This window comes from Dendrobates tinctorius, unplaced genomic scaffold (assembly GCF_039654945.1).
Source record: "Dendrobates tinctorius isolate UK_male_01 unplaced genomic scaffold, ASM3965494v1 ptg000079l, whole genome shotgun sequence".
In the NCBI taxonomy this organism is placed as follows: Eukaryota; Metazoa; Chordata; class Amphibia; order Anura; family Dendrobatidae; genus Dendrobates; species Dendrobates tinctorius.
Window position 1 is genome coordinate 9,061,680 of NW_027361747.1, and position 19,059 is coordinate 9,080,738.

General features: G+C 45.6%; 1 protein-coding gene across 3 annotated transcripts in view; it reads right to left on the reverse strand.

Annotated features, from left to right (window-relative positions):
• The window catches only part of NFXL1 (nuclear transcription factor, X-box binding like 1), a 236,301-nt gene that overhangs the window by 125,224 nt on the left and 92,018 nt on the right, over positions 1 to 19,059 (reverse strand). For all 3 annotated transcript variants that reach the window (XM_073583468.1, XM_073583466.1, XM_073583467.1), the window contains exon 13: positions 8,992 to 9,112. In XM_073583468.1, coding sequence (XP_073439569.1) covers positions 8,992 to 9,112 — 121 coding nt within the window. The remainder of the gene's footprint in view (positions 1 to 8,991; positions 9,113 to 19,059) is intronic.

The following is a 19,059-nucleotide window of genomic DNA, read 5'->3' on the forward strand; positions in this document are numbered from 1 at the left end:
AAAGATGTTTTAAGCTGCCACAAGGAGACTCTTTTGGCCGGGACTGCTATACTCCAACCTATTTACGCTGAGTTCACATCTAGTGCTTTTTTTGCGTTGTTAAACGCGCGATTTTGCAACGAAAACGCAAAAGATAAAGAAGCATCCCATGCAATCCTATGGCATTCTGCACATGTTGTGCTAATGCTGTGTATTTTTCCGCGGCAGAATTACATCACAGAAAAAGAGGGATTTTTGGTTCTTACCGTAAAATCTCTTTCTTGGAGCCTTCATTGGGGGGCACAGATTACCATGGGTGTATGCTGCTGCTGCTAGGAGGCTGACACTATGCAAAATAAGAAAACTTAGCTCCTCCCCGGCAGTATACACCCACCGACAGGCAGGAAGTACCTCAGTTGGTGAAAAAGCAGTAGGAGAATAACTCTTAACATGTACCAACCCAACAAGGGGCTCGTAGGCCCAACACGGTACCACTTAAACAGGGAGGGTGCTGTGTCCCCCAATGAAGGCTCCAAGAAAGAGATTTTACGGTAGGAACCAAAAATTCCTCTTTCTTTATCACTTCATTGGGGGACACAGATTACCATGGGACGTCCCAAAGCAGTCCCAAGGGTGGGAAAAGCACTTCGGGAACGAGAAGGAAGGACTTAGGTCGGTCGGTGTGCTGCCGCCGCCTGCAGAACCTTCCTACCCAAGCCCGCCCGCATCAGACGAGGCCTGGGTATGAACTTTGTAGAACCTCGCAAATGTGTGCAAGGATGACCAGGTCGCAGCCTTGCAAAGTTGTAAAGCCGAAGCCTGGTGTCAGACAGCCCAAGAAGCCCCTACAGCTCGGGTGGAGTGAGCTCTCACTCCCGGAGGGGGCCGTTTTTTCTGAACGCGGTAAGCTTCCAGTATAGTAGAACGAATCCAGCGAGCTATTGTGGATTTGGATGCCGGGAGCCCTTTCCGGCGACCTTCAGAGATGACAAGCAGGGAATCGGATTGACGAAAGGAAGAGGTCCTGGTAAGATAGACACGCAAAGCTCTCACTACATCCAATTTGTGGAGCGACTTTTCCAGCGGGTGGACAGGCGAAGGGCAAAAGGAGGGGAGGACGATGTCCTCATTGATGTGGAAGGAAGATACCATCTTGGGAAGGAAGGAGGGAACAGGCCTGAGAACGACCTTATCCTGATGAAGAATTAGGTACGGGGAACGACAGGATAAAGCCGCCAGCTCAGAAACTCTCCTAATGGATGTAATGGCAAACAGAAAAGTCACCTTCCATGAGAGAAGGGAAAGAGGAATGTCCTGGATAGGCTCGAAAGGCGCACTTAGGAGAGCGCCGAGAACGAGATTAAGATCCCACAGATCTATTGGAGAATGGTGAGGAGGGACAATGTGGGCAACTCCCTGGATAAAGGTCTTGACTTGAGGCAAGGGGGCCAGATCCTTCTGGAAAAGAGCTGAAACCTGGCCTTTGAGAGTACTGAGGGACGGGCCTGCATCTAGGCCGGATTGAAGGAAACCAAGTAGGGATGGAATAGAGAACGACAATGGAAAAACATTGTTGTCGTCGCACCAACGGAAAAAGGCCTTCCAGTACCTATGGTAAATGAGGGAGGATGCTGGTTTTCTAGCTCTAATCATGGTCTGAATGACCTGGTTGGAAAAACCTGATTGTCTAGAATCGCGGCCTCAGCCATGCCGTTAAACTCAGAGACTGAGAACTCTGGTGGTAAAGGGGGCCTTGTGAGAGAAGATCTGGACGGTCAGGAAGTCTCCAGGGGATGTCCGAAAGCATGTTCACCAGCTCCGCATACCAAGGACGTCTTGGCCAGTCTGGGGCTACCAGAATTACTGGGATGCCTTCTGATTTTATTTTCTTGACCACCCTTGGAATCAAGGCCAGTGGAAGAAACAAGTAAGGGAGTCAGAACTGAGACCACGGGATTACCGGAGCATCGAAACCGACAGCCAGAGGGTCCCTGGACCTGGCTACGAAGCGGGGAACTTTGTGGTTCATCCGAGATGCAATGAGGTCGACGTCTGGAGTGCCCCAACGCTGGCATATCTGATTGAAAACCGTGGGGTGGAGAGACCATTCGCTGGATGCTAGGCCCTGGGACTTAGGAAGTCGGCTGCCCAATTTTCCACCAGCCGTGGCGTTGTCTGATTGGATTCGGACTGGTTTGTCCGCGAGAAGAGGCTGCCAGCTGAGGAGAGCAAGGAAGATCACTCTGATTTCCAGCAGGTTGATGGGGAGCAAAGACTCTTGGGGGTTCCAACGCCCTTGGGCGGCCTTCCGCTGGAAAACCGCTCCCCACTCAAGAAGACTGGCATCGGTGGTGATGACTTGCCACTGAAGATGAAGAAAGGACCTCTCTTGCAGGACTGACAAAGGCATTGTCCACCAAGTTAGGGATTGCCTCACTCTGGGAGGCAGGATTATGGGAGGATTTGGAGGTAGGCATCTTGTATGTCTACAGAGCAGAGAAACTCCCCGGGCTCCATTGAGGCGATTACCGAGTAAAGGGACTCCATCTTGAAGTGGAGGATCCTCACGTGGCGATTGAGTAGTTTGAGGTCCAAGATTGGACGAAGAGAGCCGTCTTTTTTTTTTCTTTTTCGGGACTACGAAGAGATTTGAGTAGAACCCCGAAAACCGTTCGTTTGGAGGAACGGGAACAATTACTCCGGTGGATAGGAGGGAAGAGACGGCCTGGAGGAACCCTGGGGTGAGGGACGGTTATTTGGGAGGATGAGACAGAAAGGAATTTTCTGAGGAAGGAAAGGGGCGAAAGGACCTAAACTGATGAGGAGCTTTTCTGTTGAAAAAACGTCTAGGCCGAGACTGAGGAAGGGAGGTACTTTTACCTCCGGTGGCATCAGAAATTATCTGATCCAGCCTGGCGCCAAAGAGCCTAGAACCCTGAAAGGCTAGGTTAGTGAGTGACTTCTTAGAGGTGGAGTCCACACTCCATGTCTTCAACCAAGGGATACGACATATGGCAACTATGTTGCTGTTAGCTCTTGCTGAACACCCGGCTGCATCCAAAGAGGCGGCCAAGAGGTATTTACCAGCATGATTAATTTGGTCAGCCAACTCTGCTAGCTCGTCCTGAGGAGCTGACGCTAAAATGCCCTTGCGAAGAATTTTTGCCCAGGCTGAAATGGCTTTCGCTACCAATGCGGAGGCGAAACTGGGACAGAGAGAGGCGCCAGTTGCCTCAAAAATCAATTTGGCCAGCGATTCGATCTGCCTGTCCGTTGAATCCTTAAGTGATGCGGCATCCAGAAGGGATAGAACCATTTTTGAGGAAAGACGGGAGACTGGTGGTTCCACCTCGGGAGCTTTGGCCCATTTCGTGATAAGGTCCGCATTAAAGGGATATAGCACGTCTAGGTGCCTGGGTCCAGGGAACCGCTTTTCAGGATGCTCCCAGTGTTTGATTAACGTAGTCACGAACTCATTGTGATAAGGAAAGGTTCGGGAGGGAGGTTTCGCTCGTTTGAAGGGGACAGAGCATTCTTGTGGGGGCGTCTTGTCCTCCTTTATTTTGAGCGTTTGGGTAATCGCCGATATGAGACTATCTACCATGTCCTGTGTTTTGGACATGTGGTCTGAATCTGAGTCAGACCCCGATTGGGAGTCTACGTTTGACCCTATGTCGTCCTCTGAAGAAGGGGACAGAGGCGAGGAGAGCAGCCTGGATGATGCGGAGGGGCCTTGTGAGCTGGAAGAAAAGCCAGACAGGGCCCGCTTCCTGGAACTCCTACCCGGTCTGTCCCTCTGGAGGTCGCAGTCAGATGTGGATGACTCACCGTGAGAGGCGGTCGGAGCACAGGTGGCTGTAGATAGCTGTGGTAATTGTTCTAAGACCTGGACCAGGGCCTGAAACACTTTAGTCAGGTCCACGACCGACTGAGACATTGCAACAGCCCATTCTGGGGGCGGGGGGGAGCTCTCATCCCGGGGTTCAGTGTGCTCCTGAGGGGCAGACATAGTAGAAGGACTGCAGGACGGGCAGAAAGGTAACGACTGACCAGATGCCCACTGCCTTTTACAGCGCGCGCAGGCGTAGTGAGTAGCGGTGGGCCTAGAATAGGGAGCCCTTGCAGGGTCGGGCATATGTGGAGTCTGTAGCAGTATAGCAGAAGGTATCTGGTGAAAGTACTGCAGTGAAGGGAGTGAGTACTGCCGAGGGGAGCTAATTAAACTGTGTTCCAAATTATTATGCAAAAAGTTTAGGAGTGATAAGGTTAGAATTTTTTTTTGTTTGTCATTTAAACTCATTGATGGTGATGTGTGTTAGGGCTCTTTATATCACTGAAAGCAATTGCAGATACCTGTGCAAATTAGTTTGGCAGTTGTGTCCAAATAAAGGCAAGACTACTTAAGAAGGCTGTTCCACATTATTAAGCAGCCTACATTTTTTGCCAAAATGGGAAAGAAAAAGGATGTGTCGGCTGCTGAGAAGCAACAAATTGTGGAGTATTTAGATCAAGGCATGACTACAATCAACATTGCCAAGACACTTCATCGTGATCATCGCACAATCAAGAAGTATGTAGCTGATTCCCAGCACACACGTGAGCGTGCTGATAAGGGAAAATTGAGGACTATTTCCAACAGGCAATTGCGTCAGATTAAAAGGGCAGTTGCAAAAATGCCTTGTCATAGCAGCAGACAAGTTTTTGAAGCTGCTGGTGCCTCCAACGTCCCCCGAACAACAAGATGCAGGGTCCTTCAGAGGTTTGCAGCTGTGCGTAAGCCATCCTGTCGACCACCTCTATCCACTGCACACAAGCAGAAACGGCTCCAGTGGGCCAAACGATACATGAAGACTGACTTCCAAACTGTTTTGTTCACCGATGAGTGCCGTGCAACGCTCGATGGTCCAGATGGATGGAGTGGAGGATGGCTGGTTGATGGACACCCCATGAAAACAGGCGCCAACAAGGAGGAGGTGGAGTAATGTTTTGGGCTGGAATCATGGGGAGAGAGATTGTCGGCCCCTTTAGGATCCCTGAAGGGGTAAAGATGAACTCCATAATCTATGTGGAGTTTTTAAAACAGCACTTCCTACCATGGTTCAAGAGGAAGAGCCGTGCTTTCTGCAGCAAGATCATTTTCATGCATGATAATGCACCGTCTCATGCTGCAAATAACACATCTGCATCTCTGGCTGCTATGGGCATAAAAGAGGACAAACTTATGGTGTGGCCACCATCTTCCCCTGACCTCAACCCCATTGAGAACCTCTGGAGCATCATCAAAAGGAGTGTCTATGATGGCGGGAGGCAGTTCACATCTAAGCAACAGCTCTGGGAGGGTATTCTGTCCACATGCAAAACAATTGAAGCACAAACCATCCAAAAACTGACAAATTCAATGGACGAGAGAGTTTAGAAGCTTCTTTCCAACAAGGGGTCCTATGTGCAAATGTAACATCACCTAGAATAAAGTTTTGACTTGAAAACTGTTTGATTTCATTTTCTAATAAGCTGATAATGCTTATAATTTCACAATTGACCATTTTTTTGTTCAAAATAAAAATAAAAAGGTTGAAAACTCTGCTGTGCATAATAATTTGGAACATGCATTTTGAGTGTTTCTTATTTTTAAAAATATACTGTTTTCATAGGCAGTTTGTTCAAAAACATTGCAATTATACTAGAATATTAGATGACTGGAAAATAACAATGACTGCAATTCATATAGGTAATTTAGAGAAAATATGAGGAAATATTTTTTGCATAATAATTTGGAACACAGTGTAGAGCCCCAGGAAAAGCAGAGCCTGCTGTAGCCTTATGCACAGGAGAACCGAGTAGATGTGTCCCCCAGCAGAGCTGCTTGCAAAGAGGAACGCGAGATTCCAGTATAAGGACCTGAACGGTGGGTGGGGCTTTGTGGGCGTGCCGCGCTAGTGGGTGGGGCTTAGCTACAAAGTGAAAGCAGCTCTGTGATAGGCTAGAAAGAAGCGCGAAGAGCGTGCGCAGAGCGGGGGGCATGAGCCAATGATGCTGCCTGCCCACAAACGAAAGTGAAAGTGCCAAACCGCCCGTAGACTGGCTTGCTGCCCCCCGATGCCCGTGACGCCGCCGATAACAGTAGGTACTGGCAGTAGCTGTGGGGGACCTTTGCTGAGCTCCCGGCTGCGGCCAGTGAACCAAGAACCTGGCGAGGCGCGCGCCTGGGAGAAGAAAGGGTGCAAATTTTTATTTATTTTTTTTAAAGGGAGTGCGGGCATTGAGGGGTTAACAGCGGCGCCGATGGCTACTATGTGAAGGAGCACGGGGCCGATGAGGGCAGTCAGACCACTTACCTGACGTCCACTTCTTGAACGCGAAGAGGATGAAAACAGGGGCCCCACGAATAGGGGACAGGCCGCTGGGAAGGAAGATCCTCTATACCCGCACTGCGTCCGAACAGTGCAGAAGACGGCGTCAACCCCTTGCTAGAAGGGGGAAGGCCACCGCCGGTGACCACCATCTTCCTCTCAGCCCTCTCCCGGGAGAGGGGTGAGGATGGGAATTGGCTAGGACCGGCCACCTGACATCAGCCCGTAGCACCCGAATGGTGATAGGGAAAGGGTCCTGCCTGCGGTACTGAGAGGTGCGATGTGGGCGACACCACATTGCTCGCTCAGCCGCCTGATATGGGAAGGCAGGGTGAGAAATTACACCCTGTTTCCCGACGCTGTATCTAGAAAACAAATGGAAAAGATTAATAAAACAACTAAAACCTGTAAGGAAAAAATGATAGTTAACTGCGGATCTGGGGAGATCCTGGTCCGCCTCCTACAGACACTAAGCACAAACTGAGGTACTTCCTGCCTGTCGGTGGGTGCATACTGCCGGGGAGGAGCTAAGTTTTCTTATTTTGCATAGTGTCAGCCTCCTAGCAGCAGCAGCATACACCCATGGTAATCTGTGTCCCCCCAATGAAGCGATAAAGAAATACGCAGCATGCTCATTCTTTGTGCGGAATCGCGGGAAAATCCGCACACAAAAGAATGCGTTGTTCCGCTTACTTTGCATGTGGCTGTGTCCAACATACGAAAAGTAAGTGGAACATTTGCGGATGGTACCCATGGTCTGGGGGCGAGGAGATTCTCCTCCAGGCTCTGGGTACCATATCCTTGTTAAAAAAAGAATTAAAATAAAAAAATCATCGCAAGGCATCCCAGGGAACGGGACTTGCAGGGAGCATCGCGATGATGGGGAACCCTGCGCTGGACGCTGGAAGGCGAGAAAAACATTTTTTAATTTTTTTATTATTTTAAACTTTATATCTTTTTACTACTGATGCCGCATAGGCAGCCTCAATAGTAAAAAGTTGGTCACACTCGTCAAACACTATGTTTGACAAGTGTGCCCAACCTGTCAATCAGTTCTCCAAGCGATGCTACAGATCGCTTGGAAAACGCTAGCATTCTGCAAGCCAATTACGCTTGCAAATCGCTAGTTTTTCCGTGGGAAATATGCGGGAATTTAAAATGCGGATTTCTCGCATATTTCCCATGGAATGGAATTCCGGATTTCCCGCGAATATTTCCGGGGGAATTCCACACGTGTGTACATAGCCTAAACATTTCTTAAAATGCCCAAAATTCTTTTTAGGTATATTTTTATTTATATTTCTTTAAGGGAATGTGTCACATACATTTTTTTAAATGACCAATAATACCACATAAAAGGGAGACCATGACCAGACCACACATTAACACCATATAGTGACCAAATACTACAATACTGATCATTAAATAAAAAAACTCTAAAAAGAGCTCTATATATAGTGTACACTGTATAGTGTCAGTGTACAGGTTATAAACTGACTCACCGGTGACAGCTCTAGTGAAGTCCTTCATCTTTGCTTTTCTTCTTCATACAGCGTAGGTAGCCATCACTTCTTACTGCCAGGATTCTTCTCTGCATAAAATAACAGTTTTCTAGAGCCCCGCTTGCAGAGCACATTCCCCACTTCCCCCCCCCCCCCCAACTTGTAGACTACTCAGCTGCATATAGACATGCACACACCATCAGTCAGTACCATTAGTTATTATGCAACCCACCATTCCAAATATAAATTGTAATCCACCACTTTGCATCCACTAACTATAAATAGCCACTTTCCCTACCCAATATAAAAATTAGATCCTGTACTCTTTCCCCCAATTTTGTTACCAGTCACATTCCTGCATCCTCAAAGCCTCTCCCCACTCTAATTCCCACTCCTCCGATTATATTTCCATGCCGCCCTCCATCCCAATTTATGTCATGTCCCCTCTCTTTCCCACCCTCACTTCATCATTTGATCTTGCCATCTTCAATACAGCATCATTTACTGTCCCCCATAGTCAATTCATAATTTACTCTAACCCACCCTCAATTCATCATTTGCTCTCCCCACCCTCCACCCTCAATTCATCAATTGCTGTCCACCATCCCCAAATCATCATCATTTGCTCTCTCCCACACCTTTAATTCATCATCATTTTCTGCCTCCCATCCTCAATCATTTGCTGTCCCCCACCCTCAATTCATCATTATTTGAGCTCCTCCACCTCAATACTTTGTACGTTTTTCATACTAACGTCTCCTACGATTGCTCTGCAGACACAGCTACACTTCTGGCATCATGGCGGCGTGGCGCACGTACATGCCGGCGCATACGCCATGACGTCATCGCGCATGCACCATCACCAATGCGTCACAGAAGAGGCGGAGAGACTCCCTTGAAGCTGTACAGCTCCAGTAATGCTCCCTGCGCTGCAGATGGCAGCACGCCGGCACACAATTCTTCATTATACCCTGGGTCCCTGTGAGTAGAAGCACAAGAAGGGGGCCCTATACAACAGTAAGGGCAGTAATGCCCTGATGGCGGCCCTGTGGATCCAGGTGACTGAGCTCCCAGTCAGGTTTTGTTCCTTTGGTGATAGATGTACACATTATAGATAGCTGTGGATACATGAAGCACAGGAGGAATACCATATGACATACCTGCATAGCTCCTTACAACGAGGAGGTTTGGTGCTACGCTCTCGGCCACAAGGAACAGTGAGAAGAGTTTTCCCACAGCTGCATTTCACATCTACTGTCTCAGGACATGGATAGCAGCTTCCTACAATAATAAAAGAAAAAAAAAAAAAAAGTGTCGAGTAGCCGACCTTTTTCCCACCGATAAAATCTTCAATCCAATGAAGAACATTTCCTCTCAGGTTGGAACAGTAAAGAAAGTAATAACTATTGCTTGACACTTTCTCTCCTCTGCGGTGTCCACATTTGACAACCAGAAGTGCAGTTAACTTGGTTATCACACTTTTGAGTTATAGAGATTGTCGATCTTTTAATGGGAATTTTTGCTATTTTATCTGAGGGAAGCATGAGGTAGAGGCAGACACACTGATTTGAGCAATGTGTCACTTAATAAGTTGTGTGCTGTAGTTTCTATACTATCAATGTTTTATCAGCAGGAGATTATCACTACAGGACTAGGGGTTTCGTGCCTCCTGGTCCAACCATGCCCCCAGCACTTATAGCAGCTTACTGTCAAAATACAATGTACATAGAAAGCTGTTGTGTGGGCAGGATCAACTTTCTAAGCTCTGCTACATCTAAAGCTGAGAAAACTCTGGTTGTAACAAAACAGCTGCACCCAGTAAACTAAAGTGACACATCGCTGGAATCAGGGTCTCTTTCCCTACATTATGCTGCTCTCAGCTGTAATAGTAAAAACCTGGTGACCGATTCCCTTTAAAAGGATCATCAATGGTAAAAACCATGCTCAAAAACAGCCATATTTATTTCAGCTGACTGTCACAGTCATGGCCAAAAATGTTGACACCCTTGAAATGGTTTTAGAAGATTACGCATTTCTCCCAGAAAATAATTGTAATTACCCATGTTTATTTCCTTTGTGTGTATTGTAACGACACAAAAGAAAACAAAAAACAGAAAATTGGACATAATGTCACACAAAACCTCGAAAATGGGCTGGGCAAAATTGTTGGCACTTTTTCAAAATTGTGTGTAAACACCTTTGTTTCAAGCATATGATGCTAGTTTAAACTCACCTGTGGCAAGTAACAGGTGTGGGCAATATGAAACACACTTGAAACCAAATGAAAAGGGGAGAAGTTGACTGAATCTTTGCATTGTGTGTCTGTGTGCCACACTAAGCATGGAGAACAGAAAGAGAAGAGAACTATCTGAGGACTTGAGAACCAAAACTGTTGAAAAATATCAACAATCTAAAGGCTACAAAAGTCCATCTCCATAGATATTGATGTTTCTTTGTCCACAGTGTGCAACATAAATCAAGAAGTTTACAACCCAAGGCACTGTAGCTAATCTCCCAGGACGTGGACAGCAGAGAAAAAAAATGATGAAAGGTTGCAATGCAGGATAGTCCAGATGGTGGCTAAGCAGCCCCAATCTATTTCCAAAGAAATTCAAGCTGTCCTGCAGGCTCAGGGTGCATCAGTGTCAGTGCAAACTATCCATCGACATTTGAATTAAATGAAACTACGGCGGGAAGTCCAGGAGGACCCCACTGCTGACATAGAGACCTAAAAAAGCTAGACTGCATTTCTGCCAAAATGTATGTTAGCAAGCCAAAATTCTTCTGGGAAAGAGTCTTGTGGGCAGATAAGACCAAGAAAGAGCTTTTTCTGTTTAACAAAAACAAAATGAGGCCTTCAAAGAATAGAACACAATACCTACAGTCAAATATGGTGGAGGCTCAAAGATGTTATGGGGTTCTTTTTCTGCCTCTGGCACTGGGTGCCTTGACTGTTTGCAAGGCATCATGACATCTGAAGATTACCAAAGGATTTTGGGTCGCAATGTAGTGTCCAGTGTCAGAAAACTGGGTTTGCTTCCAGCAGGACAATGACCCCAAACATACTTCAAGAACAACCCAGAAATGAATGGAAACAAAGTGCTAGAGAGTTCTGAAGTGGCTAGCAACGAGTTTGGATCTAAATCCTATTGAACACCTTTGGATAGATCTTACAATGGCTGTTGGGAGAAGGCACCCTTCAAGTATGGGAGACCTGGAGCAGTTTGCAAAAGAGTGGTCTAAAATTCCATTTGAAAGGTGTAATAAGCTTGTTGATGGTTATAGGAAACAATTGATTGCAGTTATTTATTCCAAAGGGTGTGCAACAAAATATTGAGGGTGCCAACAATTTTGTCTAACCTATGTTTGGGGGAGAAATACTTCATTTTCTCAAACAATTTCAAGGCTACCAACAATTTTGGCCATGACTGTATGTATACATCTATCTCCATATTTATCTATACACATTTTTGCACTAGCTATTGAACTCTTTCTATGCTCAGGTGGCAAGAATTTTTATTGGTACTTTATACAGCATCTTCAATAAAATGGTGCTCTAATGCAGGTATGCACACACGCTAGCGCCATCAACATACAACAGTGCCCGCGCGCCGACCATAGGGAAACGGAGACAGACGGCGCATGTGCACTGCTATGTTGACATTGTAGTACAATTCTTCAATATTTTCATTTTTATCTGACATAATTCATCATTTTACTCTGTACATAAGTCTATTGCAGCTGCCCTATTGAATTTATTACTGTGAAGTGCAGATCGCATTACATAATTATGGAGCATCATGCAAAACCTGCCATTTTCTCCCTTTCTTTCATCAAATCGTTTCATATGTCCTAGTCAGATTAGGAGAAATGTCAGTCACTGAACTCTAAAGGAAGTCTATTCTGAACACAGACCACAGAGGCTGAGACTTTCATGTGGTTCATTATCTTTGTGACCTTTAAAAAAATGGATCCCATTATTAGTTGTATCACATTTAAGATGGAGGCTCTCATAACCTTCAGATGCCGCAGTTCCACACTGTCAGGCATTCCGCCAGTGACAGCCCCATAAATTAGAGCAGAGTGTTAATTTAACTTGAACGAAATGAGAGAATCAATGTTGCTTCAAAGATTAGAACCATAACATTTTGGCTTCTGCATACATTCCTGATTTGCCTGGCGCAGGGTGGCGCTAGGACAGCGCCGACATGTTAACAAGCTGATACAGAAAAGGGGAGGACGATTACAAAACAGAGTCCAACTCCAAGCTCGCTACTAATAAATACTGTTAGAGAAACCACATAAAATACTAATGGGGGTCTCCTGATGCTTGACCTCACCAAGCAGAAGGAACAGGCTAGACTCAATGTTGGCCTTCGCAAGCACAACAGTAATTAGTAACCACATCTAATAAACACAACCCAGAGAAGACTTCCGTGCCCTTCAGGAGGTCGAGAAAGCTTGATTGCTCAAAAAGAATTCAGATTTTTTCCACTCTAGTTTTCTCTAAAGCTGCCCAGATGTACCGGATTTTTGGTGGGTTTGCCTACAACTCCCTGACGTGTGCCTTTGGAGCAAACAGAAATCAGACAATGTTTTGTTGTATCCAGGGCTGTGGAGTCGGAGTCAGTATCTGAGTCCATTTTGGTGGATTCGGTATAAAAAGGACCTACTGACTCCTAAAATATGTAATAAATTGGGTACAGTAGTTCAGTGTAGGATGTGCTGAAAACATTTTCATAAGAATTTGGTAAGGTTATGAAATGTCCTATAGATGTCAGTTTTGTTCCTGATCTAGGGATCTCAGCTTTTAGTTGAGATGAATCTGTGCTACACTTTATGTACATGCTCAGTAGTCACCAGTGCTGTGGAGTCGTAGCTGAGATGAATCTGTGCTGCACTTTATATACATGCTCAGTAGTGACCAGTGCTGTGGAGTCGTGGATGAGATGAATCTGTGCTGCACTTTATGTACATGCTCAGTAGTGACCAGTGCTGTGGAGTCATAGAGGAGATGAATCTGTACTGCACTTTATGTACATGCTCAGTAGTGATCAGTGCTGTGGAGTTGTAGATGAGATGAATCTGTGCTGCACTTTATGTACATGCTCAGTAGTGACCAGCGCTGTGGAGTCATAGATGAGATGAATCTGTGCTGCACTTTATGTACATGCTCAGTAGTCACCAGTGCTGTGGAGTCGTAGCTGAGATGAATCTGTGCTGCACTTTATATACATGCTCAGTAGTGACCAGTGCTGTGGAGTCGTGGATGAGATGAATCTGTGCTGCACTTTATGTACATGCTCAGTAGTCACCAGTGCTGTGGAGTCATAGATGAGATGAATCTGTGCTGCACTTTATGTACATGCTCAGTAGTGATCAGTGCTGTGGAGTCGTAGTGGAGATGAATCTGTTCTGCACTTTATGTACATGCTCAGTACTGACCAGTGCTGTGGAGTTGTAGATGAGATGAATCTGTGCTGCACTTTATGTATGACCAGTGCTGTGGAATTGTAGATGAGATGAATCTGTGCTGCACTTTATGTACATGCTCAGTAGTGACCAGTGCTGTGGAGTTGTAGATGAGATGAATCTGTGCTGCACTTTATGTACATGCTCAGTAGTGACCAGTGCTGTGGAGTCGTAGTTGAGATGAATCTGTGCTGCACTTTATGTACATGCTCAGTAGTGACCAGTGCTGTGGAGTCGCAGAGGAATCTGTGCTGCACTTTATGTACATGCTCAGTAGTGACCAGTGCTGTGGAGTAGGAGTCAGGGAAATTGAGGAGTTTGATGTTTGGCTTACTGACTCCACAGCCCTGGTTGTATCTGATCCCTTCATCCTCTACAAACATCAGGGGTCAGACTCATCTGCCATCCAAAGAGTAAAATTAAAAGAAAAATGCCCACAGGAAAATTGCCCACACGGAAAATTGCCAATTGCATCATCACAAAGTTTCAGATCTATGATATTTGAGGTGCAAGGTGAGGATGTTCACATGATATGTGAAAAATGCCCACAGAAGATTGCCCACAGACATAAATACCCACAGGAAAACAGTAGCGAGTTATAGGTGAGATGCTCTGCAAGACAGAGAGTAGCATTGATCTATAGGTTAAATGCTTTGCAGGACAGGCAGGGGGATAGTATGCAAGTATACGTGAGATGCTCTGCAGGCCAGAAGAATAATCTAGAATTATAGGTGAGATGCTCTGCAGGACATAGAATAGTATAGAATTATAGGTTAAATGCTCTGAAGGACGGGGGATAGTATACAGGTATAGGTGAGATGCTCTGCAGGGCAGGAGAATAATATACAATTCTAGGTAAGATGCTCTGCAGCACAGAAGCACATTTGCTTCTGCTTTTTGAGGGCAGGAGTCATGATAATGTTCTGTTGGCTCTTGAACTACGTTGTCATCTTTTGTTTTGAGAATTGAATTGCACTTTGAAGAGCGATGCAGTCGGCATTTCCAAGTCACCACTGCGTTGATAGTATGAAATGCAAGATATTCAAACCCCAAGTAAATCATAACTTTGCTGTTCCTCTGGCTAGAATACTTTAGATGAACTCAAAATACACTTTTATTGAAAACAAAAAATTAAAATTAAAAAATATGGGGATAGATCTATTAAAGTACATGCTTTAACTAACCAAAACACAATTGGCTGGCACAGCAGGAAAGCCAATGTTCACTGGGGTTGTACCAAAAGGAATGACAGGATTGCCAATTGGAAACAATGGGGGTGGGGGAGCGCTGGAAGGAACATGTGAAATAATGTCAACAAGGAAACCCAGTTGACATCCATGGGCTCCATTCAAATACAATACAGCAGAACACAGGCAGCAAAGAAAATGCAGAATGGATTTCAAAGGTCTCTGGGCCCAGCTTACTTCTCCGGGTTCTATATGTTCGGTTCACTCATACCTAGTCCCAGAATACAGATTCTCTTCTTACGAGTTGTCATTCCACTGTCAGTGTGGTGTGTATGGGCCTAGAGACCCTTATTCAAATCCATTCTGCATTTTCTTTCATCCTATGCCTGCCTACACCTGCAGTATATGTGTATGATACATAACTACGTAGGATCTGTTCACTCTTAGGGTGTGTGCACTAGGGTGACCGGATCTCATATGGGGGGGAAAAAAATGTCAGAATCTTGTTCGTCTGGACCCCACAAAACGATTCCCCTTTCCAGATATTGAGATAGCCAAAATTTGAGCTCGATCAAACGACGTTAACCCGTGCCGCTCGTCGCTCAAAGTTTGAAAAAATCCAAATTGAGGTATTTTAAGATTTAGGTATTTTGCATAGTCTGTTAGACTATAAAGAATGTGACAACAACATTGCAGAAATAGCCCTGACCAAATTTTCGAACCATTTGTGGTATTTGAATGCAGAGTTGGTGGGATTATCGTTTTTTTGATCCCACCATTACAGACAATGAAAAGTTGTTAATGGCTAATAAATTGCTCAGTAGCACAGATGAACCATCAGAGCACGCTAACCTACGAGTTGATAATTTTACATAGTTATCTAATCTATTCTAGAGCTTTTGTTAAAGTAGTTTTTGAAACGTCAGAATATAATGCTCGGCATTTGCTTACAACTTGCAGGACAAATTGCTTTTGTTCTTCATCTTTTGTCAGAAGGTCGTTAAAGTCGGTTACTTCCTACCTCTTAATTTTTCTTTCCTAACTTTTGGATTTACAACCCTAGCGTGCTCTGATGGTTCATCTGTGCTACTGAGCAATTTATTAGCCATTAACAACTTTTCATTGTCTGTAATGGTGGGATCAAAAAACGATAATCCCAACTCTGCATTCAAATACCACAAATGGTTCGAAAATTTGGTCAGGGCTATTTCTGCAATGTTGTTGTCACATTGTTTATAGTCTAACAGACTATGCAAAATACCTAAATCTTAAAATACCTCAATTTGGATTTTTTCAAACTTTGAGCGACGAGCGGCACGGGTTAACGTCGTTTGATCGAGCTCAAATTTTGGCTATCTCAATATCTGGAAAGGGGAATCGTTTTGTGGGGTCCAGACGGACAAAATTCCGACATCGATTTTTTGCGGTCACCCTAGTGTGCACACACTGCAGATTTTTTCTGCAGAAAAATCTGCATCGCTTGGCAGAAACGGCAGGGTAAAACGCATGCAGTTTTCCCTGCCGATTCCTATAACTTTGTCCAGCGGAATTGATGCAGATTCTATTGCAGTTTGGACTGAAGAGAGAGAGAGAGAATTTTGTATGTTCGTTCTTCCCGGAATGAAACTGCAGCTGCGGTTCCGCAAAAAAGAAGTGACATGCTGCGGAAAATAAACCGCAGCAATCTGCGCGGAAATTTCCGCAGCATGTGTACAGCGGATTTAGTTTTCCATAGGTTTACATGGTACTGTAAACCGCATGGAAAACTGCTGTGGAGCCGCAGGACCAAAACCGCTGCGGATCCGCAGCAAAAACCGCAACGAGGGCACACACCCTTACTCTTGGTAGTCGTAAGTGGACAGGGAAGGAAGTGCAGGCGCCAGATTTACTGCCACTGAAATCAATAGGAGAGCGGCGCTGCTCTGGCACTTCCGGGTCCTCTGTTGGTCAGTGACATCACTATGGAGACACATGAGTCAGTGGGTGCTCTTGTCTGCTGGCCTGGCCGTCTTTCGAGAGCCCGCAAAAACCAGGGCTCATCCCACTGAACGCCTGCACTCGATCCCCACGGGTAGAACACCACAGACAACACAGGGTGAGGGGAACACACATTGGTAAGACTATTGGTTCACCAACAGAAAAAAACACAGAGGTGCAATGTCTGTGATCGCAGCGATGAAGGCCACGACCAGGCACAGGGGTACAGGTGCCTGCTTCTACTGATCTCCGTCCTCACTGAAGATGCAGATCCAGATGACATGCATGGTGTTGCAGAGACCCGTCGGGTCCCTGCACTGCGATACATGCTGCACTGCGATACATGCAGTGGCTGTGAGCTGACGTCGGAGGTGCAGCCACAGGGAGTGGCACATGACAACGGCGCACAATCCGATGTCAGCTGCTGGGCTGTGCAGTGGATACAAAAGACACAGGGCGATGTGGGAGCAGAGGAAAGGTGAGTAGATTTAATTATGCATTAGGAGCAGAACGGGGACACATACACTAGGATTGGGGACTATGTAAACCAGGATGGGGACATATATACCAGGAAGGGGGCATATATACCAGCATGGAGACCATGTGGACCATACATACCAGGATGGGGACCATATATACCAGGATGCGTACATATTCACCAGGATGATGGGCATATATACCAGGATGGGGGACATTTTACTACATAATGAATGGGGCAATTCATAAGGCTTTATAGAATTTAGAACACTACAGGGGCCCATACATCTGACCAACGTGTGTGTGGGGGGGCAGGTCCAAATTTGGCACTGGGGCCCATCGGACTCCAGTTACACCACTGCAAAAACATTCTCAGCAAGAACACAAGGTGGTACAAGTGGCAGAATTTCACCTTTCTGCTGTGCCTTCTGGGCTTCAAGGAACAACTATCTCTGCCAGCAGCTCAATGCTTTTGGTGAGCTCCCACTGAGATGATAATGTATTAGATGTGACCTGCAGTCCCATGTAACGCCACAGATAATACAGTGATACTTTTGTGAGTACTGACAGCAGTGATGGCTCCTCTGCATCACACTGCTCCTGGTTCTGCATGTGCTGCTGTTTTGGGCTGGTGGGAGGAGTAAGGCAGAATCAGTGAGAGATGAGAGCAGACTATATCTATTGCTGATAATGACAAACTGCTACAAACACAGATCTTCATTTTTGCGGTTTTGCACTAGATCAACTCTAAATCACAAGTTAATCATATATCATGTGAACATCCTCACCTTGCACCTCAAAAATCATAGATCTTCAACTTTATGCTGCTGCAATTGGCAATTTTCTGTGTGGGCAATTTTCCGTGTGGGCAATTTTCAGGGAACCAAATTAAAAATAGAGGAATGTATTCACAGCAGATTTTTGCAGCAAATCCATTGTGAATCCACATGTGTTACTGTATGGTCACCAAGGATTCCTCTCCTGAAATAGGTGAACCAAAAAGGTAAAAATAAAAATTAACAGAAGTTTACATGCTGCAGGCTTACCGGGGTTGTCCAAGATTTTTATACTGATGACCTACCCTTAAGAGTAGGTCACCAATATTTGATTGGTGAAGGTGCCACACACAATTAGCTGTTTCTGGGGCCAGCGAAAGCTGGATGTGCTCAGTTGCGCAGCTGTAAGCATTAGGTTTGGATTTGGGTTCTTGCTACTCTGCTTAATTTTTTAATCTATGATGTAATTAAAAGTTAATTTTCAATAGTATCCTCTAGGTTGGATGTGTGAACAGCACAGCTCCATCAACTACATAGTGGCTGTGGCTAGTTATTCCACATTCACACCCCATTGATTCAAATGGGGCAGACATGCAGCATTCGGCCACGTCATCTACAGTGATCATGGAGCTGTGCAGCTCTGCATCTAAGCACCGAGAACAGCTGATCAGCAAGGTGCTGGGTATCACACACCCGCGGATCAGATATTGATGACCTAACCTAAGGATGGGCCATCAATGTAAAAATGTATTTATTTATTTTACTCATTTATATACCGTCATTAATTCCACAGCACTTTACAGACATTATTGGCTCTGTCCCCGATGGGGCGCACAATCTGAATTCCCTATCAGTATGTCTTTGGAGTGTGGGAGGAAACCGGAGTACCCGGAGGAAACCCATGCTAACACGGGGAAAACATACAAACTCTTTGCAGATGTTGTCCTTGGTGGGATTTGAACCCACGACCCCAGTGCTGCAAGGCTGCAGTGCTAATCACTGAGCCACTGCCCAAAACTCTGGACAACTCTTTTAAAAATCCTCGTTGCATGTCAATTTTGGGATTTGCAGTATATGGATGAGATTTGTGGTGTCACATTCGCTTACCTGGCAATGTAAAGCAGATTTTACCTATGCAAATCTGGAAAAACTCCACAGCAATTCCGATTTGCGTGGACCTACCCCCTAATAGGTTCCTTACAAAATAAAGTTGAACAAACCTGAATGAGTTGAGGCAGGCATGTATTTGGGGGAGTCAGGAAGGCACATTGGGCCGATGGCTAACTAAAGTGTATCGGCATGTCCTAAAGTATGGGCATGCTCCAAATATCCTGTGCGA